At 41.9% G+C, this 23,826-nt stretch overlaps 8 protein-coding genes across 13 annotated transcripts; 5 read left to right on the forward strand and 3 right to left on the reverse strand.

Moving 5' to 3' along the window:
• The first annotated feature begins 418 nt into the window (after positions 1 to 418).
• LOC108142486 (26S proteasome non-ATPase regulatory subunit 2) lies at positions 419 to 3,603 on the forward strand. The gene is made up of 2 exons (XM_017266372.2): positions 419 to 2,478; positions 2,546 to 3,603. Exons 1-2 carry the CDS (start codon positions 556 to 558, stop codon positions 3,380 to 3,382), a joined length of 2,760 nt encoding a protein of 919 aa, XP_017121861.1. The 5' UTR covers positions 419 to 555; the 3' UTR covers positions 3,383 to 3,603.
• Positions 3,604 to 4,211: 608 nt separating this feature from the next.
• LOC108142672 (polycomb protein Su(z)12) lies at positions 4,212 to 10,492 on the reverse strand. 2 transcript variants are annotated; one of them, XM_017266678.2, is made up of 7 exons: positions 9,880 to 10,492; positions 9,759 to 9,805; positions 8,741 to 9,239; positions 7,824 to 8,679; positions 6,481 to 7,304; positions 5,388 to 5,543; positions 5,203 to 5,314 (listed from the first exon to the last, which is right to left on the reverse strand). In XM_017266678.2, exons 1-6 carry the CDS (start codon positions 10,070 to 10,072, stop codon positions 5,392 to 5,394), a joined length of 2,571 nt encoding a protein of 856 aa, XP_017122167.1. In that variant the 5' UTR covers positions 10,073 to 10,492; the 3' UTR covers positions 5,203 to 5,314; positions 5,388 to 5,391. The 2 variants fall into 2 exon arrangements, with proteins under 2 accessions (XP_017122166.1, XP_017122167.1); XM_017266677.2 differs by lacking the exon at positions 5,388 to 5,543 and having other exon boundaries at positions 4,212 to 5,314.
• Positions 10,493 to 10,763: 271 nt separating this feature from the next.
• On the forward strand, positions 10,764 to 11,525 carry LOC108142673 (probable prefoldin subunit 6). Its single transcript, XM_017266679.2, has 3 exons — positions 10,764 to 10,970; positions 11,039 to 11,264; positions 11,335 to 11,525. Exons 1-3 carry the CDS (start codon positions 10,898 to 10,900, stop codon positions 11,411 to 11,413), a joined length of 378 nt encoding a protein of 125 aa, XP_017122168.1. The 5' UTR covers positions 10,764 to 10,897; the 3' UTR covers positions 11,414 to 11,525.
• A 457-nt stretch (positions 11,526 to 11,982) lies between these two features.
• LOC108142792 (Golgi reassembly-stacking protein 2) lies at positions 11,983 to 13,983 on the forward strand. Its single transcript, XM_017266841.2, has 2 exons — positions 11,983 to 12,169; positions 12,446 to 13,983. Exons 1-2 carry the CDS (start codon positions 12,124 to 12,126, stop codon positions 13,759 to 13,761), a joined length of 1,362 nt encoding a protein of 453 aa, XP_017122330.1. The 5' UTR covers positions 11,983 to 12,123; the 3' UTR covers positions 13,762 to 13,983.
• LOC108142793 lies at positions 13,980 to 15,687 on the reverse strand. Of its 2 annotated transcripts, none has more exons than XM_017266843.2 (5): positions 15,580 to 15,687; positions 15,267 to 15,501; positions 15,050 to 15,189; positions 14,538 to 14,717; positions 13,980 to 14,456 (listed from the first exon to the last, which is right to left on the reverse strand). In XM_017266843.2, the coding sequence occupies exons 1-5, from the start codon at positions 15,596 to 15,598 to the stop codon at positions 14,242 to 14,244; spliced, it is 789 nt and encodes a 262-aa protein (XP_017122332.1). In that variant the 5' UTR covers positions 15,599 to 15,687; the 3' UTR covers positions 13,980 to 14,241. The 2 variants fall into 2 exon arrangements, with proteins under 2 accessions (XP_017122332.1, XP_017122331.1); XM_017266842.2 differs by having other exon boundaries at positions 13,980 to 14,460.
• A 403-nt stretch (positions 15,688 to 16,090) lies between these two features.
• Positions 16,091 to 17,513, reverse strand: LOC108142862 (metaxin-2). Of its 2 annotated transcripts, none has more exons than XM_017266935.2 (3): positions 17,357 to 17,513; positions 16,575 to 17,284; positions 16,091 to 16,191 (listed from the first exon to the last, which is right to left on the reverse strand). In XM_017266935.2, the coding sequence occupies exons 1-3, from the start codon at positions 17,438 to 17,440 to the stop codon at positions 16,185 to 16,187; spliced, it is 801 nt and encodes a 266-aa protein (XP_017122424.1). In that variant the 5' UTR covers positions 17,441 to 17,513; the 3' UTR covers positions 16,091 to 16,184. The 2 variants fall into 2 exon arrangements, with proteins under 2 accessions (XP_017122424.1, XP_017122422.1); XM_017266933.2 differs by having other exon boundaries at positions 16,512 to 17,284.
• Positions 17,514 to 17,998: 485 nt separating this feature from the next.
• On the forward strand, positions 17,999 to 22,440 carry LOC108142823 (rho GDP-dissociation inhibitor 1). Of its 3 annotated transcripts, none has more exons than XM_017266885.2 (6): positions 17,999 to 18,189; positions 20,274 to 20,473; positions 20,537 to 20,646; positions 20,707 to 20,821; positions 21,422 to 21,427; positions 21,497 to 22,440. In XM_017266885.2, exons 2-6 carry the CDS (start codon positions 20,290 to 20,292, stop codon positions 21,691 to 21,693), a joined length of 612 nt encoding a protein of 203 aa, XP_017122374.1. In that variant the 5' UTR covers positions 17,999 to 18,189; positions 20,274 to 20,289; the 3' UTR covers positions 21,694 to 22,440. The 3 variants fall into 3 exon arrangements, with proteins under 3 accessions (XP_017122374.1, XP_017122376.1, XP_017122375.1); XM_017266886.2 differs by having other exon boundaries at positions 18,046 to 18,060; XM_017266887.2 differs by lacking the exon at positions 21,422 to 21,427 and having other exon boundaries at positions 18,003 to 18,189.
• LOC121467070 lies at positions 20,828 to 21,414 on the forward strand. Its single transcript, XM_041707988.1, has one exon. The coding sequence runs from the start codon at positions 21,247 to 21,249 to the stop codon at positions 21,349 to 21,351; it is 105 nt and encodes a 34-aa protein (XP_041563922.1). The 5' UTR covers positions 20,828 to 21,246; the 3' UTR covers positions 21,352 to 21,414.
• Positions 22,441 to 23,826: the final 1,386 nt, after the last annotated feature.

Below are 23,826 nucleotides of genomic sequence, written 5' to 3' on the forward strand. Positions count from 1 at the left end.
TTCCAAATTAAACTTAAGCTCCATATTAATAAAATAAAATAATTAAAATAATTATTATTATTATTATTTAAAAAGTCTATTAAAGCGCCAATGGAATAAGTCTATTTATTGCTATAAATATGTAACAAAAGCACAGTTCACACTATTTTTTGTAACAGCATAAATTTACACCCAAATGCTCAATGCGAATATAAACCATATGGGCGAGAAATAGCATAGTCTACCTCAGTGAGAAAAGCGCATTAATAGCAACCAAATATTTTCGATAATCGAAAACGACTATCGGTTGAAAAACGATATTTGTATATCACCATGTCGCTCTAATGTGACCAGTTCTTGATTTTTTGATTCAGAATATTAGTATTTTTGCATGACTACCGTGGTATATTTTGGCGTTCCCCATTTGGTCACACCCACAAAAAGCGCTGTGTAATTCTGCTGTTTCAACAACGAAAAAAGGAACAAAAGCGAACGCCGCATTACAGTTGAAACTAAAGTGTAACTATAATTAAATATAAAATTTGAAGTGGAGAAAGCAGACAGTGCATCGCAAAAATGACGGGCGAAACCAAGCAGGAGAAGAAGCAGCCCCAGCCGGCGGCCACGGGCGGCGATGCGAAGGATCCGAAGGCCAAGAAAGACGAGAAGAAGGACGGCAAGGATAAGGAGCAGCAGCCGGAGCTGTCGGACGAGGACCAGCAGCTGCAGGAGGAGCTGGAGCTGCTGGTGCAGCACCTGCAGGAGCCGGACGCGAAGCTCTACCAACCGACGCTGGAGATGATGGCCAAGTTGATCCGGGCCTCCACCACGTCAATGACCTCGGTGCCCAAGCCGCTGAAGTTCATGCGTCCGCACTACGACACCATGAAGACGGTCTACAAGCACATGCCGGACGAGCAGTCCCGCCAGCTGTGCGCCGACATCATCTCAGTGCTCTCCATGACCATGGGCAGCGGCAAGGATTGCCTGGCCTATCGATTCCTCTGCGATCGCAAGCAGCGCATCGGCGACTGGGGCCACGAGTATGTGCGTCATCTCTCCGGGGAGATATCCGCCCACTACCACGACACCACTGGCGATTTCCGTGTCCAACTCATCGAGCTGGTCAAACAGATCATACCCTACAACATGGAGCACAATGCCGAGGCGGATGCCTGCGATCTGCTCATCGAAATCGATCACCTGCATCTGCTGGGCGACTATGTGGACGAGTCGGCCTATCCGCGTGTCTGCCTCTATCTGCAGTCCTGCTATCCCTATGTCCCCGAGCCGGACAACACCATTATCTTGGAAACGGCCCTGCAGCTGTCGCGCAAGTTCACCCAGCACACACAGGCCATGCGATTGGCCCTGATGCTCAACGACATGGACAAGATCGGGGAGATCTTCAAGGAGCCCAAGGAGCCGGCCATGCAGAAGCAGCTGGCCTTCATGCTGGCACGCCAGCAGATTTGCCTGGAGCTGGACGAATCGGTGCCCGACTACGACGACCTGATGGAGATCATGTCCAATGCTAATCTGAACAAGCACTTCCTGAATCTGGCCCGCGAGCTGGACATCATGGAGCCCAAGACGCCGGAGGACATTTACAAATCGCATCTGGACAACTCGCGTTCCCGCTTCGCTTCGATCCAAGTGGACTCGGCCAAGCAGAATCTGGCGGCCAGTTTCGTCAATGGCTTCGTCAATGCCGGCTTTGGTGTCGATAAATTGCTGTCGGAGGATGGCAACAAGTGGCTGTACAAGAATAAGGAGCACGGCATGCTCTCGGCCACCGCCTCGTTGGGTCTCATCCTTCTGTGGGACGTCGATGGCGGCCTGACCATGATCGACAAGTACTTGTACTCCACCGACGACAACATCAAGTCCGGCGCCTTGCTGGCCTGCGGCATCGTTAACTGCGGCATTCGCAACGAGGTCGATCCGGCCCATGCCCTGCTCTCGGACTACATCGATAACCAGAACTCCTGCATGCGTGTTGGCGCCATCCTTGGCCTGGGCATCGCCTATGCCGGCTCCAACCGCTCCATTGTGATCGACACGTTGAAGACGGTCTTCTCCTTTGGCAGCAACAACAAGAGCTCGGCCAGCGTGGAGATCCTGGGCATCACGGCCCTGTCGCTGGGTCTGATCAGCGTAGGCTCCTGCAACGCGGAGATTACCGAGATCCTGCTGCAGACCATCATGGGACTGACCAAGTCGGACCTTAAGGACACCTACACTAGGTTCCTGTTCTTGGGACTCGGTTTGCTGTACTTGGGCCGCCAGAAGTCCACCGAGGCCGTCATGATGACCCTGGAGGTTCTGGAGGAGCCGCACCGCAGCATGGCCACCACCATGGTGGACATTTGTGCATATGCCGGCACCGGCAATGTCCTCAAGATCCAGCAGTTGCTCCACATCTGCTCCGATCACTATGAGACCACCAGTGCCGATGACGAGAAGGAAAAGAGCAAGAAGGACAAGGGCAAGGACAAGGTAATAATTTATTATATTTTATATTATATATATTATAATATTATCTTCACACTCGAACACTCTTTAGGACAAGGAGAAGGAGAAGGAGAAGGAAAAGGAGCGCGAGAAGGACTTGTCGGCCACTCAATCGATCGCCGTGCTGGGCATTGCCTTGATCGCCATGGGCGAGGACATTGGCGCCGAGATGGCATACCGCTCCTTTGGCAACCTGCTGCGCTATTGCGAGCCGGCTATCCGGCGGGCCGTCCCGCTGGCCTTGGGCCTGATCTCCGCCTCCAATCCCAAGCTGAACATCATCGACACGCTGAGCAAGTTCTCGCACGACAGCGATGCCGAGGTGGCCCACAATGCGATCTTTGCCATGGGCCTGGTGGGCGCCGGCACGAACAATGCCCGCCTCGCATCCATGCTGCGCCAGTTGGCGCAATACCATTCGAAGGATCCCAGCAATCTGTTCATGGTGCGCATTGCCCAGAGTCTGACGCACTTGGGCAAGGGCACCCTGTCGCTGAGTCCCTACCACAGTGATCGCCAGCTGATGAACCCCATGGCCGTTGCTGGCCTAATGGCCACGCTGGTATCCCTGCTGGATGTGAAGAACCTGATTCTGAACCGATCGCACTATCTGCTCTACACCCTGGTGCCGGCCATGCAGGCCCGCATGTTGATCACCTTCGACGAGGAGCTCAACCAGCTGCAGGTGCCCGTGCGCGTCGGCATTGCCATCGATGTGGTCGGACAGGCCGGCAAGCCGAAGACCATCACCGGTTTCCAGACCCACACCACGCCCGTCCTGCTGGCCATCGGCGAGCGTGCCGAGCTGGCCACCGACGAGTATCTGGCCCTCACTCCCGTCATGGAGGGATTCGTCATACTGAAAAAGAACCCCAACTTTGTTAAGTAGAGAGTGCATTCAAACATCTAACGTTTAAGATCATGCCTGAAATTTATGTTCAGCAACTAACTCCCAATAACTATTTGTTCCCCCATTGGCAGTTGATTCAAATGTCATTAATACAAAATATATATCTACTTATAAAAAATAAAAAACGTATTTATACTTTTAAACATCAAAGACAGATTGAATATGAATAAATTTTAGGCCAGTGAAATGGCAAAATATAAGTGTTGTTGGTCTTGTGAAGCGTACCACAGACATTTGCACATTGGACAGATTTTTCCCAATATTTTTTTTGTTAATTTTTTTCGATATTTATTGATGGCTTATTATTTTGAAATTACGGTTAAAATTTGATCAAATTCGGACCACTATATTAAATATCTCCCAAGGAAACAATCGGAATATTACAAACATAAATTATAACTTCTCTAATTTTCAATTTTTTTTTTAAAATTCTTTTGGACTTAGGAATGGTTTGATAATTCAGAATGACACTTTTAATTTTATTAAAATCGAAAAACGTTAGCATATAGCTGCCATAGGAACGATCGAATCATGGCTTCAAAGTCTTTTAATGAATACTCTCATAATTCGAAAATTAGATGTTTAATTTTTGCAATACCTGAAAGAATATGTAAACATCGGCTCTTCGAAGTTGCCTTCCTTTCGTGTTCTGTTTAGACAAAAGTTAACAATCAAATTGTTATTTAAATTTTTCAAAAAATTAAAAAAAAAATTTTTATATAATTTTTTTTTCCAGAGAGTACCGAAATCTCAATCCAAAAAGTGACATCCCAGTAGTAATGAAATAAACCATTTAAGACCATAGTTATGCACTGTAAAAATATATATGCATACTTTATTCAGTGGCTTTTAGCAATTTTACTGTGTGTGTGTTTTTTTTGTGTTTGAAGTGGATTTTTATTTATGCACGTATGTTTAAATGTAGGTGTGTATAGGCTCTAGTGATATTTGTATTTTTGTGTGATTTTGGAATTATGTTTTGCTTGTCAAGTACGCATTTCGCATTAAAAATAGATTTGCTTATTGCTGTAAATATATATTTGTATACACTCTGCACTAATTACATATAATAAATTTGTCTGTCTCATTTTCTCTGCCACAAAAGGTGAATTTACATGACCCGAACAAGATGAATAGTAAGCAAGTTGATTCAAATAAGTTTTGAATTCTGTTTTCCATTAGCCCTGTATGTTTGTTTATCTGTTTTTTTAAGTATCTGGCAAACTAAAGTTTTTCTGCTTTCGAGTTATTGGCCAACACAACTGAAGTGGCTTAAAGAATCGCTGTTTTGTTTATTTGAAACAACGAACCAAGTGAACGATTTTGAGGTCAATTTGAAATCCGACACAAGTTTTTTACAAAAATGTCCAACATCATAAATCGATTAAAATATAACACAACATAATAGAAATAAATCATTAATGATAGGTATGTAAAAATTGCCTGGCTTGGCTAAGCGTTTGCCAATCAAGCAAACTGAGCCCTGCGATGCATGTGGTCAACGGGAGGCGATGAGTGAGGACGAGGACGAGGTGGTGGTGGTGGTGGTGGTGATGGAGGAGCAGCAGCAACAGCGGCGGCGCCTGCGTCAGCGCCTCTCGTATTTGGCCGGCACCGATAGCCTGGTGCGCACTCCTCCGGCAGCTCCTCCTGATCCGCCCGCTCCTGATCCGCTCGACTTGGTCCGCTCTGATGTGGAGCGACGTCGGACGATTGGTCGTTTGTTGCTGCTGTTGTTGCTGCTGCTGCTGCTATTACTGTTGTTGTTACTGGTTGCTGGCAGTGTATGGTTATTGCTTTTGTTGCTCCTGGCTCCACTTCCGCTTCCTTGTCCATTTCCGGTTCCTGTTCCGCTTCCTGCCCCGGAATTTCCGTCGCTGTAGCGCTGCCGCTTGCCTGGCGCTATATTATCTGTACAAGGGCCCAAAAACGAAACACAATTAACTAAAGTAAATAATGTTTGTAGCTCCAGTAAACAATGTACTTAATTAATTGCCCACACAGTTGTCGTCAACTGGGTTTGCAATGCCATTAATTCCCATGGGTCTAACTTCATCACATTCATCCTCAATAATACCAACATCGACAGCATTATCGCTGTGGTCCACCACTTCTGGCACATCCGCCGCCTGCTCCACATCTGCCCACGACCGCGCGTTCACATTGAGAGGAAGAATTCAGTTAAAGTCCAAAGGAAAAAGTTCAAAAGAAAAAAAAAAGTCCAAAGGATCAATTTTGATTGGAATTTTGATTGGCTTTCATTGTGAACTCATGACGATGGTTAGATGCTTTGGTGTATTTGTATGTACATATGGAGATGCATGTACTGATTCATCTTTTTGTTTTTTATGATGTTAATTGTTGACATTTAGTTAATTAGTTAAAGTTAAGAGGTGAATATTTAAAATGGGTTTATAATCCTAATGTTTCTACAGCAGGTGTAAAGATTATTAAAACCTAAGATTACTAAAAAAATATATTTTCGAATTAAGTTTAATTAAAAAAAAGTTAATTTAATAAATAAAACTTTGATTAATTCTTGCATTTGTTAAAAAAATTGTTAAAATAAAATTATTCAAAACCGAAAACTATTTTCAAAATTCTTTATAATGAAGACAGAATGTTGAAAATATTTGTATCCTTTTATAAAAAGAGTTTTTTGAAAGTTCTCATTACTTTACTAGCAAGACATTTTTTTTAATAATTTAACGTAAACCGAAAGAAGAATAATATAAAAATGTAATTGTTAAGCTTTATAGTCTTTAAATATTTTTCCAGCTGATTCTGCTTTGTATTATTACCAGGTTTTAAATATATAATTCAAATTTCTTTTAGTCAATAATGAACTGATTTTATAAGGTTTCAAAGTGGCAATGTTGCTAGTTTACTAAACTGAACTCTAGAATATTCTACAATCTGTACAAAGTGTAGATGCTTTCCAGGAACCTGTCTATAGCCGCAACCCTCTCAGATTGCAGCATGTGATCCCAAGCCGTGACGGTGTCCAAATCAAATGACTACGATGGAGATGAGACTGGAATGCTGGCAGCTTTTCTGCATGCTGACGTGGCTCTTACCTTTGGCGCTCAGCTTGCGCTTTGAGGCGGGTGCTGCCGCAAGTCGCGTTCCGCTGACACTGCGTTTCTGGCCGGGATCGGAGCGACGCTCCCGTGTGTTGGCCAGGGTGGCCAGCGGCTGATCGGCGCTCTTCTTGGCCACGTTCTTGCTGTTGTTGGTGCCGCCGTTGCTGCCATTTTCCGTTGTCTTGCCCTGATTCCCAGTGGCGGCCGCTGCACTGGCTCGCTTCAGGTGTGCCGGCATCCGTTTGGGCGGCTGCATCGAGCTGGCCGCCGTCCCACTTCCGGACGTAGAAGCCGACGAGGTAGCTGCTTGGTCTGCGGGCGGTGCGGGCTTCTGCGGCGACTTGAGCGTCTTGGGATCCTCCTGCTTCTTGTGCATGCCCACGTCCAGCCAGAACTTGAGCTGCTCCTCGCGCTGGCGCTGCATCAGTTCCTGGCCGGCGGTGTACTTGCTCAGCAGTCCCTGGAGCTTTTGTACCGTCTTGTAGACCGTCTCGGCCGCAATCAAACCGTAGTCGAAGAGCGAGCACATGTGCAGGATGAAGTTGCGGTAGAGATTCTTGCGCACAATCTCGTTGCCCTTGGCGTCGAGGAACATCTCGCAGGCTATCGGCAGCTGGCAGTCGCCCACGAACCCGTGCCGCATCACGTGCAGGTTCCACAGTTTCATCAGCTCCTTTTCGCCCTCGTTTACGTCGGAGAACTCGTCGATCATCTGGATGGTCTTCTGGCGCAGCCACAACGGATCGCTCTCGCCCTCCGAGTCGATGTCCAGCTCCTTTGGATGCACTGGCAGGCAGGTTTCCGTGTGGTGGTAAAGTCTGCAAGTATTTTGTGGCGGTTCGTGGAGTTAACAAATTTCGATACCACTAATTAGATAGTTTACTTGAATGTTATCCTAACTTTTTAGTCTTTCGCTATCAATAGATTTTTAATTTATATTTATACGTTTTCAAAGATTTCCCCTAATATTTAATAACAAAATTAAAGTGTTACTAACATTTGTGAGGGAAATGCTGTTCAAATTTCTATCTAAATATTTGCTTTAATTTTCTATTTTAGATTTTGCGCTTTCCCTTAGATTATTTAATTTTACTGAGACTTTATATATTTTTTTCTTTGCTATATTTGACACCCAAATATGTACATCCAACAAAACTATTACAACGCATTTTTCCTAAGCATTTCTTATATTTTTTCAAAAAAAGTTTCAGTCTCATTAAAGAACACACATGAAAAACTCTAAAATAATGGAATCGTTCTGAATTTAAAAAGATAAAGCTTCTAAACTAATATTGCAATTCGACTTAATACATTCTTTCCAATCTTTTAGCCCCTACCTGTTGTGACCCGTGATGTACGAACGCTGGTTGCTGATCTCGTCCTCGTCCAGCTCCAGGAACTCATCCAGACAGGTCTTCTGGCGCCTTGGCCGGCACACCATCAGGCTGGTGACCGAGGTGCGTCGTACGGGGCCGCAGGTGCGGGCAAACGATGAGCCCGATGGTCCGGCCAGGTCGTATGGCGAACCGGCATACGAACCATCGTAGGCATCATTGATGGTGACATCGATTCGCGCCCCACTTCCAGCCGGCTGGTAGGTGAAATTAAAGCGGGCGTGGCACAGCTTCAGATGCTTGAGCAGGGCATAGAGACGCAGGCAGTCCAATCCGCACCACGGGCAGTTCAGTTCCTGTGTGTACTCCGTCTGCTGGCGCGTATTGTTGCTGTACATGAAGTTGTACACGATCTGGATGTGCTCCGGCGTGGATTTGGTGCATAAGGTGCTGCCTCCTATGCCGTTCTTCAATCCATTGCAGTTATTGTTGTTGCTGTAGTTATTGTTATTGTGGTGATTCATCTCGGCGGCCACCGCATCCAGATGCTGGACATATCGCTGCAGTTCCGGCCCCGAAATAATCTCCGGCAGCTGTTCGTTGGACAGTGTGAGATGGAACTTGAGCATGGGACTCTGCTGGTAGACATCGTAGGTCAGCGAGAGTGGAATGTAGCTGTCGGGCATCGTTTCCCATGTGCATTTCTTTGGTGAGAAGGACTTGATGCTGGTGGAATTCAGAGGCTGCAGCATGGCCTCGTACTCGCCTTCGGTAATGAAGCCGCTGGACTTCTCGTACAATATCAGCTCCGAGCCAAACATCTTCTCATTTCGACGCGTTCGCTTGTTCGGCGGGGTTTCTGCAGAAAAAGAAATTATGTAACTTTGGATGAAGACAGCGTAGGATCTGGGCCAACTCACCTGCATTCTCATCGTTGCACGTGCTTGGCGCCAGCACCTTGATGCGAAAGAGCAGCTTGTACAGTGTGTGCTGTTCACCCATCGGCCGCATCGCCTGCAAGGGAATGCTGATGGTGGCATGCTCTTCCACGCGATCCTTTGGGTTATAAACGATCTGGGAGCTCTTGCTGAGCAGCTCCTGGAAGTCCAGGGTGCTATCCTTGCGCTTGCTGCGTGTGATCTTGTAGAGCGTCGTCTCCACGCTCACAGGCTCACCCGCCTCGCAGAGCAGGTGCTCCTGCAGCACATCCTCGCCAGAATCGTTGGCCGTCGCCGAAGTCGCCGCCTGCAGTTTCTCGTGCAGCGAATCGTAGATGACGTGGAGGTAGTTTTGGCTCACCGCCTCCGATTTCTGTGTTATGCTGTCCAGCATGGAGTTCACCTGGAAACTGGCCCGCTTCTTGTTGTTCCGCGACATGCGTTCCTTCATGTAGCTGAGCGTGCGATTGAGGAAGATGGGCTGTGCATTTAGGGAGTAATATATTAGTAAAGGGGCTCAAGGGCTATCGAGGGTACACCAGAAATCTCTAACATGATGCTTGGTTGGTTGTCGTAAAACATGCAAAGTGGTTTTAAAATGAATATGGTTTTAAAAATCCTTCATATATAAAATTTTCATACATATGCTTGATGCAAAGGTTCTAATTTTGTTTTTAAAATCGTTTAATACAATGTGGAAGAGGTTTCTGGAAGGTTTGATCTTCGATTGGACAAGTTTTCTAGGAGTTTCGGGGACAATCCAAACATTTTATGACAATTATTTTTTAACTTTGTAATGGAAATTGAAGCGAAAACTGTTTGGAAATAGCTGACTTTAAACTATTTGCTGAAATGGTGTGTAAATTGGCCGAGAATTTGAACTCATAATAATGGGAAACCAATATTTGGCAACTGTTTGGTAGAGATTTCTTGGATATTCCCTCTAAAAGTTGGGACACCGGATATTCGGAAGAGATGTCTGGGACCTTATAAAACATACATTGGTCTCGTGTCGATTGCGCAGGTAGCGATAGATCTGCGTGGGCTCTGTAAAAAGGGTAAGGTAAAGATTTAACGTAGTGCATTTGGTGCCTCATAGGTAAGCCCATGGCTTTACTCACTCTCAAAGGCCTGCAAAAAGAGTTCCTGCTCCTGCTGGTGGCCATTGAGTTTGACCTGTCCCTCAGCCGCCGTCGGCGGTACAGTAGAGCCTGCATTGGACGCCTCCGCTGATCCATGGGATAGACAATTTAGGCCATTTGTGGTCGCGCCATCAGCATTATTGTCTTTCTCGCGTTTTTTCGCTGGTGCCATTGTGTGTGTGTGTTGTTGGCAGAAGGGGGGCGGGGGCGGGGTGGTGCGTGGGCGGTTCTGGGGGAGCGGTACGGGTGTTCTACGGATCACAATTACAACCGCACGCACTCGCTTTTAATTTGTGCACATTTTCCCCGCAAAAGAGTCCATTAAGAATCGAGTTTTCTTTGTTTTTCGCAGCGCTATGCGTGTTTTTGCTGTCTTCTTTTTCGGCGCGAAACCTTTTGCTTTTGTCTCAGCGTTATTATGGGCGTATTTGCAACGTTACGACAGTATGACGGTTAGATTTATAATTGCAACTCACTAAAACTATTTAATTATATTATCAACGTTTTATTTATTTGTAAAAAAATCGTATATTAAACACTTTTACACGTTGACAAACAATGCAATTGCTTTTTTTTTTGCATTCTTTCATGCCGCATGCATTTATGTATCATGCAACCTAATGACACTTTTTGCGTTAGCCAACACTGCAGTTTGGCATAAATTCATGTTTACAATTCTTTAAAAAAAAAGAAAAAGCCTGTGAATATTTGTTTGTGTTTTATTGACTATATATTAATAACCAAACTAGTTAAGCGCGAAGTTAACAACAAAAACTAGTAGAGTTCATAGACAGCTGTTTGCTTCCAGTGCCGAAAGTTTATCAATTGAAGCCATCTGGCAATGCCGTTTTTTTCTGGTATATTTTGTAAAATCATAAACGGGCACACTCCTCCCTTTTCACATGCATTTAGCCGAATTTTGTTGAAATTATTAACAATCGGTGAAACATTTGCTTAGCCTATATTCAGCAAAAACGCCTGCAGCAACTCAATCAAAATGGACAAGAACAGCGCAGCGTTGTACAAAAAGATGCAGACCGAGGTTGAGTCATACCAGAACCTGCAAAAATGTGAGTAGAATTGCAAGCCATCTGGTTGTAAATTGTCATTTATATGCAAAACACATGATCCTCGACAGCCTGCGTCAAGATGGTCAAACAGCGGGCCTTGCTGGAGAGCCAGCTGAACGAGAACAAGTGCGTCCTGGAGGAACTGAATCTTCTGGGACCCGACAACAAGGTCTACAAGCTTTTCGGACCAGTTTTGGTCAAACAGGAGCTGGAGGACTCGCGCCAGAATGTCGGAAAGCGCATCGAATACATCTCCAAGGAGCTAAAGAGTTCCAGCGACACCCTGGAGAATATGTAAGTGGCAATCTCTACGGTATGCCATCTTTATATTAACCGTTTGGCTTTCCAATTCCTATTTTTTCAGGGAAAAGGACATGCTAAAGCATCGGGAGGCCGTAGGCAAATACCAACAGCAATGGCAGGTGGCGGCGGCAATGAAGTAAAGGTGTCCTGGACACAAACTATTTATAACTTATTTTGGAATAGCTTAGTGGCTTTAATAAATCACCTGGCGCGACCGCTTCATTTTGAAATCAATAAACACATTGAAACATAGTTTATTTCCAATTTTATAGTTTTCTTTTGTGTACAAGGTAATTAAACATTTATGTATTAAAATCAATTGCACCATCTCGAAATCAGAAATGAAAAAACTTACATTTTAAAACAAACAAAAATTGAAGAACAATTGCCAACAGTATTAAACAGTTTTCATAATACTTATCCCTGATTTATTTTATAAAATGCTAAATATAATTTTTACAAAGTTTATTTGACCTTTTTAATAATAGGTTAAAGTCAAATTTATGCGGATTTTGCAGAAAATTTATTATATTATCAAAATTTTAAAAATAAATCAATCAAACTAAATAAATTATTTAAAATTTGAACAATGTGATCTTAACAAAATCAAGTTTAAGTAACTTGTAGGAATTCCCCTAATATTTAAGAACATTTCCGAACAGCTGTAAGTTTTAGCTCATCCACTGGCTGTTGCGGTATTTCAGCGCGTACGACCAGCTGCCACACTAAAGCCTACGACTGGAATTGCCACGAAGAACAGAACTTATTTGTTGGCACAATTAAAACGGGCTTTAAAAGCGCTGCAAAACTCAGTGTCCGGTTTTGGAATAGAGGTTGACGCAATCGAACGATGGGCTCGAGCCACAGCATCCATGTTCCCGGTGGCGGCACCGAAGGTAAGTGGTGGCCAACTTTTCCGATGCGGTTGCACGGACCACGTAAACGTAAACCTGCCGCTGGTCCAATCAGAAACAAGAACTCTGTAGCCGAGTAGTCGACTGTGGGATACCCATTGTTCAGTGCTCCATTGCAAAATGTTCCATTTTGAGTTTTTTTCTTTCTTTTTTAATGTATCTTGGTAAAACTGTATAGATGTTTTTCAACACAAACTTAATGAGCTTAATAAAAGTATACAATCAAAATGGAGAATAATCAAAAATCTTTTCACGCAGGATACCATGTACTCAAAGTGCAGGACAACTCACCTGGTCAAAAGGCAGGACTGGAGGCCTTTTTCGACTTCATTGTGGCTATTGCTGGGACACGTCTAGACCAGGATAACGACATGCTGAAGGAGCTTCTGCGCCAGAACGTGGACAAGCCGGTGCGGCTAACCGTGTATTCCAGCAAGACGCAGACGGTGCGCGAACTGACCCTTACGCCCAGTAACAACTGGGGTGGTCAGGGACTGCTGGGCGTCAGCATTCGGTTCTGCTCCTTCGAGGGCGCCAACGAGAGCGTCTGGCACATCCTCGAAGTCCATCCCAATTCACCCGCCGAGCTGGCTGGATTGAGGGCGTACAGCGACTATGTCATCGGAGCAGATGCCATTCGCCACGAGAACGACGACCTGTTCACCCTGATCGAAACGCACGAGCAACAGCCGCTGAAGATGTACGTCTACAATCTGGACGATGACGCCTGTCGCGAGGTCACCATCAAGCCGAACACCGCCTGGGGTGGCGAGGGAGCCCTGGGTTGTGGCATAGGCTTTGGCTATCTGCACCGCATCCCTGTGCAGGCAGATACCGTGGCCGGTGGCTCTGCTCCTTCTGCTGCCTCGACGGAGTCCACTGCTCCGTTGCTGACTGCTGGAGGAGCGACTCCAGCTGTTGCTCCTGTAGCTACTGCTGTGGTCTCACCAACGATGCCTTATATACCGCCACTGGCCAACACCTTTGGATCCACAAACGCGGAGGTCAGACCACCCACCATTGAGCCACCAGCACAGAGCCTGTTCAAGACCTACTTCAATCCGGATGAGGCCACCGATGCACTGACCGCAGCGCTGGAGACGCAGGCCCACATTGCCGAGCCCATTCCAGTGCCGGCTGCAGTCGCTGACGTGTCTGTGGCGCAAGTTCAGGTTCCCGCACCAGCGCAACCCTTGCCGCCGCCAACGAATATTATTATACCCAACGTTTTGGATCCAAGTACACCACAAAACGCTGCTTTGGGTGGAATACCCGCCGCCCAGCTGCCATTTCCACAGGCCACGGCAGCACCGGCGGCTGTGCCCATGTTCTCCGCACCGCAACAGGCTTACATGTCGGCCCCGGCTGTCCTCTCCTATCCAGCCGGCGCCCAGACAGTGCCGTCATATCCCCAGGTGCAGCCCTCCATGGGCGGACTGTTTCCCACGCAGCCAACGCCGTTGCCGCCGCAAATGGCCCATGTGTTTGCGCCACCAGTACCACCGCCCGCCAGTGCTGCTCCACCGGCAGACAATGAAACATCGGCACCGGCAACACACCAGGCCGGCAACTAAGACTTCAACTGGGCTAATTGACCAACTGCTAAACCTGGACAAATCGTCGTTAAGCTTATTTTGCGAGTATCATCTGATTGTTTTGAGTGATGATTGCGCTAGCAAGAATCACAAGTGGCGCGGAGGTGTGGGCCACAGCTGCATGCAAAAATGTGTACATTGCATTCATAACAATAATCTAAATTAATTATTATAATAAATAAACAAATATATATATATGTATTTTAAGTCTTTACACAATGTGCAACCATTTAATATTTTGTGTTTCACAACGCATTAGATCACTTTACAAAAATGATTTGTTCATAGTGGTTAAAATGATAACCTTTCGAAAAAAAAGAGACTTAACTTCTTATCCTTGGAGTTAAGACAAAACATAACATAATTCTTTGCAAAAGAAAGTCATAACTACTAATAGTATTCCTTAAATAACTTAATATAACTATGAAGAGCGTCGCTGATGCATGGGCTTGAGTGCATTTAAGAACTTTTCATGAAAACTGGAAAGGTCTTTTGCAATATTTCGCAGGACGTCGAGTGTTTCTCTTTGCAAGGCCAACATTTCTTCTCCCACAGCTTTGGTCCGTTTGCGCTTATAGCGCTTAGAGCTGAGTTCGGGGAAAACAAATTCCACTGACGAATCTGATTCAATTTCGGAATGGATGCTTTCAGTTGCTTTATCTTCATAGAGACTGCTATCTAAAAGGAATGTAAATAAAGAATAAAGTGGCAGATTATAAAAACTTGGTCATTACTTGTTTGTGCATTTTGCTTACCCAAACGCAAGTTTTTTGTTGGAATTTCATCTTTGCTGTCATCACTCATCTCAGCATGCGACCGTTTGCTGTTATAGCGATTAACTTCTGGCTCAGGGAACTCAAATTCAGTGGATGAATCTGAAGCTTCATTATCGGTTTGTAGTTCTTTAGGTGATTTCTTTTGAACTTGGCTGCTTTCTGAAATAAGTAATCGCATTAATAGTGTGGGTGATTTAATATAATTTACAGTATTTGCCATTTTGCGAGTTTATTGCTAATTCTTAAAGCTATTGACTTCATACTTGATGTATCTCTATGTACTCAAAATAGACTGAAAATCCTTTGATTTCAATTACGTTATCCAAATTTTATATTTACGATTCTTTCGCCAATCAGACAACTTTGTTGTTCTTAAAAATTACAGATACGTTTTCTTCATGTGTGTATACAAGAGATGTTTTTGATGATTTTCAAATTTTTGCATATTTACATACATAAATTAAACCTTATGATTACAACTTGTAACTTACCATTATAACTTGACTTTGGCATGCTATCTGCATCGCTTTCGAACTCATAGTCATTGTACTCCATAATAAGGCGCATTTGGCAAAAATACTCCCATTTAGAGCGTTTAGTATCTGATGTACTAAGCGTTTGTAATTCCTTGCTGTACGAAAACAATAGGCAAAAAGAATATGAAATCATGTACTACAATTCGGATTATACTCACGTTTCATTACATACCGGTATCTTTTCTTCATGTTGTCCATTTTTGCTTTAACCTCAACCATAGTAATTCCATCATCCTTCATGGAAGCCGCCATTTCTCTCATGATATGAGAGTTTTTGCGACTTCCATAAAAATCGGGAAGGTTTTCCATCCACATTTCCAAAAGGCATTCTGTAGCATGCGGCGTCCACACAAAATACGCTTTCTTTGAAACAGGTTCTTCATTGTCCCAATATGTTGTTATCAGTGCTGGCAAGTTATGTGTTCAAACATATATATAAATTTATTTGATTTTTTATTATTTTTATATTATTGGCGAGAAGTTACCTTTTTTATTCCGCGGCATTATTTCCTCCACAGCTGTTAATTTGTTTACATTAGTATTACAGGTGGGGAGACATCGATAACAACATCGATGTTATCAAAACTTCGATCCATCGATGTTTTTAAACCACAGCAAAATTTTGCCGTTACAAAAACCAAGATGATTTTTAAATTTGAACTTTTAACAAAACTGATAATTTAGTTCCGATAACTCCTTTAATGTATACCAGGTATAAAGCTATTTTGCAGTTTCAGTTCCGGTTAGCACAAAAAGCTCCAAACCAAATTTGTTTAAAAATAATACCGTAGGCATGGTAGTCGATGGCAAATAACCCGTACAAAACTAAGTTTTGTTTGTAACTTAACTTCAGTGTAATAGGGTAATATTCAGTACAATTTAATCTCTAAAACTTGCTTTTTATTTAAGTTTCGGTCAAAAGTGTGCGACTTATTAAAGAGACTTTTTAGACCCTATAAAGTACATAATCTTGATCAAACATAAAAACTTCAATAATTTTTTCCAGGGGATAAACAAACAATTTATTTTGAAGTATTTAACATAGCTAGAACTTATTTACACAATCCTTAACGTGTAAATGTACGACAATCTATTTGCTGAAAGTAAAATGTGTAGATCATTATTAGTTTTTGTTGAATATTTAGGAATTAAAAATATAAATTTGGGTGAGCTAAGAACCGTCTTCAAAAATTCATACGAAACACCTTTATAAAAACTTATTTACAAACTTTTGAAAATAAAGATGAAACTGCTGAAAGCCTTAGACAAAAGTTAGTGAAAACAGTTAGTAAATGCGGAAGCTGTCTACAAAAGCGTGTGATTTACAGTGCCAAGAATATCTTTGTCTGAAGCTTTAAAAGGATCCATATAGCAGCCTAAAGCGTTGGGCAGGAAATAAAAAGGAAAGTATAATTACATCTATAATTTGGTATTTATGCCAGCATATTTGTGCGATAACTATTACTAATTTGGGAGGCACCTGGTCTGAAAGTACTTCTCATCAACGAAGCGACAGAACTCGACCAGGTGCTTGAACTTTTGCACCGTCTGGGCCAGCGCCATGTTGGGCAGATTGGTGGTCAGAATGCTGAAGAGGTGGCCGAAGGCGATGGCGTCCAGCTCACAGGGCTGATCGCCATAGAAGAAGGGCGTATCTGGTGACTCCTTCAGCTTGTATTCGAGGGTCTCACAGCACTTGGCAACCTTCTCGATGACACTGTCGATGTCCAAGTCATCCCACTGGTAGACCTTCAGCAAACGCAGAGCGTTCCGCCGCTTGCCATAGTTCTGCATGTGGTTGAGTGGCCAGGGAAAGACGACACCATTCCTGGGGGCCGTGACCTCCTTGTAGACGCGCTCGTTCTTGAAGCTAATGTACAGTTCGGCCATGGTGAAGATGTTCTCCACCAGCGACACATAAGTGCGCATATCGGCCTTCTCGTCCTCGTCCTGCCAGCTGCCAATAGCCATGTCCTTTTGCTCCACAAAGTTCACAATTGGTTCGAACTCCGCAAAGATAAATGCCCCCGCGCGGATGAAGGGCAACTTCGTCATCCTGCCGCCCGGCGACATGTGCTCTGCATTGGCGCAGGATCGGATTCCAAAGGGCAGGTTGCACATCTTCAGGTAAGCCTTTACCGCCAGACAACTAGCGTTTTCCGGCAGCAGAATCTGCTCCGCCTCGTAGGGCTTTTAGTGCGAAATGCCATGAGAATAGAAGAATATAATTCAAGGAACTTTGTTTTTGTTGAACCTACTCACCTGGTAGAGGGTGGCGTCTTCGGGCCACGGCTCGGCGGCCAGTTTGTCGGCCGTGTTCAATTGGCTCAGTAGCTGGGATGTCATTTTCTAAATTTCCACACAAAATTCGACGATGAAGTAATAAACAGCTGTTTTGGCAGCGTTGCCAGACTGGGACGTCAGTACGGCCGTTTAAGTTCAACAGATGAATACCCCATATGTAATATGTAGTTATTTATTCTGCTAATTTAATCATTTACTAAGAAAATAAAAAATTAATGTTATTGTAATCATATATCTTGAAAATGAACTGTATGGTAGGTCAAAAGGAGTTGTATATCGTATATGCTAAAAATAAAATTAAAAACGTTTATATCTGTTTCACGTCCTTAACATTGTTGTTGCTGAAGACAGCTAAAGTAAATAACTAATAATAGTTTTGTACGCAATATAACAAGTAACAATATTTCAACGACATTGGTTAAATTTCTACCTCCAAGTTTAGTTGTCACCAAAATAATGGTTAATGCATAATTCAAATATAATGCTTACTTGTAGAGTGGACACATTTTTCGATATTTTCGTTAGAGATTGATAAACATCGATGATGCCAAACATCGACAAGTTCGATATTTTGAAAACATCGATGACATCAATGCTTCTCCACCTCTAATTCTTATTTCGTTTCGCCGAGTGTTTTTCGTTATATTTTGCTTTGTTTAAAAGTTCGTAAGCCACAAATTGTAAAAATATTAAAAATCGTTATTGTATTGCATAAACTGCTGCGGGTGCCCACACTACACAAAATAGTTTTCACAACAGCAAAGTTTTGGATAATTTTGCATATTTGAAAGGTGAGAGCGCGTCGTTGGTTTGCGAGTGTGTGTGAGTGCTGCGTTCCAATGCATGTTGTTAACAATATACTCGAATTTAACTATAGTTAGTTAATAGTAGCTAGCGTTGTTAGCAAATATTTGGTTATCTGCACGCCAAGGACCACTCCCAAAAAATTTTACTTGAAAATCAGTGACGATTCATGTGCCGGCCTTAGTGTGCATGTGTGTGAGTTACTGTGTGTGATTCATACGTCTGGGGTCTTAACATTCTTTATCAAAAAAAAAAGAAACTGGCATGGTTCGTACTTTTTCCCTGAAGTATCCCCACACTTTGGCGGGGGGTCGTCTATCTCTCTCTTCTTCTTGCTCTCTCTCCCCCTTCCCCTCTCCCGTCTTCCCGTCTTCTTCCGATTCTCGCATTTTTGTTTGGAATTTAAAATTTCTGTTTGGTTTGGTCAAGATTGTTCTTGAAATTGCCTTTTCTCACCCAACCTTAATTATTTCAATTGTATTTATTGGCCCAAACTTTCGTTGTTAGCCCGAAAATGTTTATTATCTTTTTGCAATTCCCACACATACACAGAAAAAAATTGTAAGTGATTTAAGTGTAGACTTGTTATAATACACAGTACAAATACACCTTATAAAATTTTTAAATTGCTGCAAGTTTATAAAAATCAAAAAAGCCATTTTAAAAAAATTTTTTACGTGTTTTTCACTTTCATAAATATAAATCTTTTTCAAAATTAATTTGATTTCTTGTATAATTTTCCTTGTTTTCCTTTGAGAGATAAAATATTCATAATCAGATAGAATATAACAAAAAATGAAAAATTATTAAATAATATATTTGGAAATACACTAAAAGGATATATAAACTGGACATTAGAAAAAAAAATAGTTTTTATTATTAATTTTCTGTGTACACATGTTCCTGCAAAATCGTTTGTATAGATACATTTTTATTATCTCACAACAACTTGATGTCAAGTAATAACATTTCAATTTGATGTACTTTTTTCGCTGACCGTATATACATACATACCTATAAAGCCAAATCTGGAGAACTGAGAACCATTATTGGCCCAACATTTGTTGAAAATAGACATAAAGCAAAAAAGAGACGTGTATTAAGATAATGAAAAACAAAGCAAGATAATAATAAAGGCGTTGGCGAGGGGCGGAGGGTTATCGGTTTTTGTCGCCCGTACTGGTCAATATTATTCAATGCCGATATCCGCTCTCTCTCTGTCTATCGTAAGCTCTGGCCTTATCTGCCACTCCGTATTTGGTTGGACCTTTTTTCATTTCCCAAGCGAACCAGCTGCACGCCGACCGCCCCTTTGCCACGCCCGCTGCCAATCAACACGTCAGTTCATCAATGCGTTAATAATTGAAATTTAATCAATATTATTGAACGGGTTGTGAAGTGGCTAACATTTGCTCGAAACAGAAGCGTTGATGTTGCCAAAAAATGAACAAATGCTCTCGAAGTGTACTTAATAATAACGTAATTAGCAATGAAATGTATTCCATTTGTTTTCTATTTAATCTGTTTTTTTTTCAATATTCTACAGTCTTGTGTTTTATCGTTATTTATAAACTTGTTTAACTTTTGAAAAATAGCCTAGAGCCTTTAAAAATTGTACTTTTGGGATAAAGAAGCAAGATTTCACCAAATAATTATGGTGTTTAATAATCTTACTTGTCAAATTCGGGAATATTTTCAAGTTGTTAAAAAATCAAAATTAGCACATCATGGAAAACTCCAGCATTCCTCATTGATTCGTCAACACATCTTCTAGGGGTAATAATCCAAAAAACGGTTTTCCCGCTTTTTTGATTCAGAAATATTTTAATACTTCCTGATACTATGTACAAACATGCAGGCCACATTCTTTTATATATATAACAATATCATTATCGTCAACATGTTACTCACACTACTAAAAATATGCCTGTGACCCACATGCTTCTCTCAGAGAGACTGAGAAATACTAAACAAAATCTTAAGCAGCAATTTAACAATAGCACTGGCACTAAGACTCATGTTTCTTATTTAAAAGTATTTGATTGATAAATAAACAATTGCAATTGGACAGTTCTAGGTTAGACGTCATGGCCGAAACGGAGACGAAGCACCATCCCGAGCACCACGATGAGGATGTTCATGATGCCAACTACCAGGCACCGCCGGAGAAGACCATCGAGGAGATAATGGCCGCCGATCAGGAGGATGAGAGCTTGCGGCGCTACAAGGAGGCCCTTTTGGGTGCCGCCCAGGCCGAGAAAATTATTGTTGGTAAGGCAGTACTGTTTCAAATATATAAAAGCAAGAGTTTAAAAGATCTTTCCTTGTTTCCAGAACCCAATGATCCCCGGAAAGTGATTGTTAAGAAACTAGCCCTCGTCGTAGAGGGTCGCCCCGATATGGAATTGGATCTTACCGGTGACCTTACTCAGCTCAAAAAGCAGGTATATATTTAAAAACCGTATAACCCATTAATGACATGCACTAACTACCTATTTCGACAGCTTTTTGTGATCAAGGAAGGTGTACAGTACAAGGTGCGCATCGATTTCATTGTGCAACGCGAAATTGTCCATGGCCTTAAGTATGTGCAAAAGACTTCTCGCTTGGGTGTTAATGGTAAGTGGGTCAAAATTGATTAGCCATTTTTTAAAGTATGGTTTTGGATATGGATAGTTCATTAAGCTATGTTCCTATTTTAAGCTAAGTAGGTTTTATTTAGTTCAGATTTTTTTAGCTCATTGTCTCATTGAAAATATCGGTTATTTAGGGGTGTAATAGAACAATCATAAGGAAATAAAGAAAACTTGTTTTCACAAACTCTTACTAAAAAGCCATAACTAAAATAAGCCTTTAAGTTCAAGTAGAATTAAGTTAAATCTAACCGTGACATACATGATATTGGTGTTTGTGAATACCGTACACGATTCCAGCACTTTTGGGACTTCAATTTTCCAGCGGCCGCAGCAGAATTGATAGTTTTACGCCTTAGTTCTTGATATACTTTTGAGCGGAACAGTCGCATCTTGTGCTTATAAATAAATATGGGAACTAGCTGGTTTAATGGCACGACCCTTTTGCTTGGATTTTGCAGTGCTGCTTATATTTTGTTTTTCACATTTGCAATATTAACCTTAGTCATGTGTTAACAATAACTTATATCAATATCCTATTGTCTCCAATGCCAAACCCTTATTTCGGATTGTTTAATTTTTTAAGTTGTGGGTAAGATGGCGCTGGATGTCCTAAAATATAATTCCTTGCTAAAGCAAATATTTTCGTATCATTCTGTAGTTGACAAAATGAAGCATATGGTTGGCTCTTACCCGCCAAAGAAGGAAATTCAATTTTATTTGACGCCAGCCGAGGAGGCCCCCTCTGGCACATTTTCCCGCGGCACCTACTCGGTCAGTTCGGTCTTCACGGATGATGACAAGCATATACACCTGGAGTGGGACTGGACCTTCGAGATTAAAAAGGACTGGGCCTAAGAAGCACATCAAACCGCACACACACACACACACGACATACGCTTTTTGTTTTCCCCAACAAGTCTTGTAAATGAGTTTATTTTTGTTCCAAAAGTGTAAGCGAGATTTTCCAAAATGCAATTGATCTTCAAGTATTTTTGTTAACGGTATTAAATTTGAACTATTTTTGTATCTAAAGTGTAATGTAAAGCCATGATAAGTATTTTTGATACCCATTGCTAATTGAATGTGTGCAGATGATGAGCACTTCTCGCCTAAGTCCTCGTTAATAAGACGTCAAGTTGATCAGTCAGTCAAGTCAAAACCAAGTCAAGTCACTAGGACAGTCAGTCAGTCGTTTGGTTCTAAATGCCATTGCCTATGTTTAACATACATTTTCAAACAGAATAACATTGAGTAATGAACTTTAAGAAAGTTGTGCGCATTTCGCTATGTATTTAAAATTAATGAACGGAAAGATTTATGTTTAAATGTAAGATCAAGTCCCCCGAACTAAAGGAAACAATACCCAAAGATGATTTCCGCATCGTGAGCATCCATTTAAAGTCAAGCAATTCTAATTGTTAAATGTAACTAAAGCTAATACTTTAAAATGCATTTGATGTTTGTGGAGCAGGCAAACACTGAAATCTACATTATTCTAACTATATACTGTCTCTATGTATTTTTTGTGTACAATAATGCGAATGCTGATTGAATGCAACCGAAGAGCAATAAAAAATAAAATATACATATTTTAAAATGAAAGTTGTACGTGTCTAGTTACATTGGGAAACATGAAATTAACTGAATATGAGTAAATAATTTATTTGTTAATGTAATAAATATCCATTTCACACTTCGTATTGCTTATCATTTGACGTTGCCAAGGGGTAAACGTAAACGTCACAAATTGTTGGCTGAAGGCAAAGCCACAACAAGAATTACTCATACGCCATGTGTGCCACTACTAACCATTTGTTCAAGGTATATAAGAGAGGAAAATCAGAAAACCAGAGAGCAATATTCAAGTTTACTTCTCTGTTTACGTTCGGCTCTATCAACATGTTTCACAACTTTTGTGGCCTGTTGCACTTGACTGTGGCAACTTGTTGGCCAACATTCGCTGCTTTAATAAAGAAAATAATAACCACATTTAAAATTCAAACGCACATTTGTCTTAGGAATCGCGAAAACCTGCATGAATAAGTAAAACTGCTTGTTCGGAAATTGAGTCTGTTGCCAGAAGGAAAATCGCGTAATTTAAGAAAAACAACAGCAATTTGTTTTGTTGGTGAGAACGCTTGGGGCATTCAGGTGTTCGACTAACCTTTGTGCCTGCCATTTTTCAGGATATGTTACATCAAAAACTAAAAGCGTTGTCTTGGGAGCAACATTCTTATTTATTTACTTGATTGTTTTTATTAGGTGAAAAACAATTACAAGATAAGGAACCTTCATAACTCGAAAAATCATAAAACGAACTTTTATAGTTAATATACATTTTAATAGTAACAGCAATAGGCATAAATATTCATAAAATAGTTAAAAAAAACTTTTCTGATCTTAAATATTTTTATTTAACCGCTTTCTAAAAAAAATCGTTTTTTTCAATCATTAAATTTTTATAAAATGAATGGGTTTGCAAACAAATTAAAATTTTCATTTGGGTTTTTAAAACAGCCTATTTGATCTTGCAATAAATCTAGCTGAATGTGTATATGTGTAAAAATGGGCAAATGTAATAACATATTTTCGGTCGCCAATCAAGCGATTGATGGGAGCACTTAAATTTTCAATTGATTTTTGATTCAGCATTCCAATAGTCGAGTCCGAATCGTTTCCTGCTAAATTCAGCTTTATAAAGTGCCAATATCTTTGCAACCAGCACTCCCGTCCATCTCTGTCCGTCGAGGATGTTTTGATTGACGGACGGGCCGTCGGACTTTAACCTTCGTCCGTATTGTTCATTCCGTCAGGGCATTGTGTGCCTATGTGGCCTTTTAGCCCGATGCTGGCAATTGTCCACCGCCTCCTTTATGGTCCATTGCATCCGGGGATAAAGTTCAATGAAATTTGCGGGAAAACCCAAATGAATGCAAAAAAAAAAACAAAAGCTGGTAGAGTGGGGATAATAAAGTAGAAATGAAATGA

This window comes from Drosophila elegans, unplaced genomic scaffold, assembly GCF_018152505.1.
Source record: "Drosophila elegans isolate 14027-0461.03 unplaced genomic scaffold, ASM1815250v1 contig_208, whole genome shotgun sequence".
NCBI lineage: Eukaryota > Metazoa > Arthropoda > Insecta > Diptera > Drosophilidae > Drosophila > Drosophila elegans.

Bases quoted from the DNA above. Each gene is read 5' to 3' on its own strand.
- LOC108142823 (XM_017266885.2), top strand. From the start codon at position 20,290: ATGGCCGAAACGGAGACGAAGCACCATCCCGAGCACCACGATGAGGAT. The intron at 20,474-20,536 runs GTAAGGCAGTAC...CCTTGTTTCCAG, and splicing joins GGCCGAGAAAATTATTGTTG to AACCCAATGATCCCCGGAAA. The intron at 20,647-20,706 runs GTATATATTTAA...CTATTTCGACAG, and splicing joins TTACTCAGCTCAAAAAGCAG to CTTTTTGTGATCAAGGAAGG.
- LOC108142792 (XM_017266841.2), top strand. From the start codon at position 12,124: ATGGGCTCGAGCCACAGCATCCATGTTCCCGGTGGCGGCACCGAAG. The intron at 12,170-12,445 runs GTAAGTGGTGGC...CTTTTCACGCAG, and splicing joins TCCCGGTGGCGGCACCGAAG to GATACCATGTACTCAAAGTG.
- LOC108142486 (XM_017266372.2), top strand. From the start codon at position 556: ATGACGGGCGAAACCAAGCAGGAGAAGAAGCAGCCCCAGCCGGCGGCC. The intron at 2,479-2,545 runs GTAATAATTTAT...AACACTCTTTAG, and splicing joins AGGACAAGGGCAAGGACAAG to GACAAGGAGAAGGAGAAGGA.
- LOC108142673 (XM_017266679.2), top strand. From the start codon at position 10,898: ATGGACAAGAACAGCGCAGCGTTGTACAAAAAGATGCAGACCGAGGTT. The intron at 10,971-11,038 runs GTGAGTAGAATT...GATCCTCGACAG, and splicing joins ATACCAGAACCTGCAAAAAT to CCTGCGTCAAGATGGTCAAA. The intron at 11,265-11,334 runs GTAAGTGGCAAT...CTATTTTTTCAG, and splicing joins AGCGACACCCTGGAGAATAT to GGAAAAGGACATGCTAAAGC.
- LOC108142793 (XM_017266842.2), bottom strand. The intron at 14,718-15,049 runs GTAAGTTACAAG...TACTTATTTCAG, and splicing joins GCCAAAGTCAAGTTATAATG to AAAGCAGCCAAGTTCAAAAG. The intron at 14,461-14,537 runs GTAAGCAAAATG...CATTCCTTTTAG, and splicing joins AACAAAAAACTTGCGTTTGG to ATAGCAGTCTCTATGAAGAT.
- LOC108142672 (XM_017266677.2), bottom strand. From the start codon at position 10,072: ATGGCACCAGCGAAAAAACGCGAGAAAGACAATAATGCTGATGGCGCG. The intron at 9,806-9,879 runs GTGAGTAAAGCC...CCCTTTTTACAG, and splicing joins CTTTTTGCAGGCCTTTGAGA to AGCCCACGCAGATCTATCGC. The intron at 9,240-9,758 runs GTATGTTTTATA...CTAAATGCACAG, and splicing joins GCAATCGACACGAGACCAAT to CCCATCTTCCTCAATCGCAC.
- LOC121467070 (XM_041707988.1), top strand. From the start codon at position 21,247: ATGGGAACTAGCTGGTTTAATGGCACGACCCTTTTGCTTGGATTTTGC.
- LOC108142862 (XM_017266933.2), bottom strand. From the start codon at position 17,440: ATGACATCCCAGCTACTGAGCCAATTGAACACGGCCGACAAACTGGCC. The intron at 17,285-17,356 runs GTGAGTAGGTTC...TCGCACTAAAAG, and splicing joins AAGACGCCACCCTCTACCAG to CCCTACGAGGCGGAGCAGAT.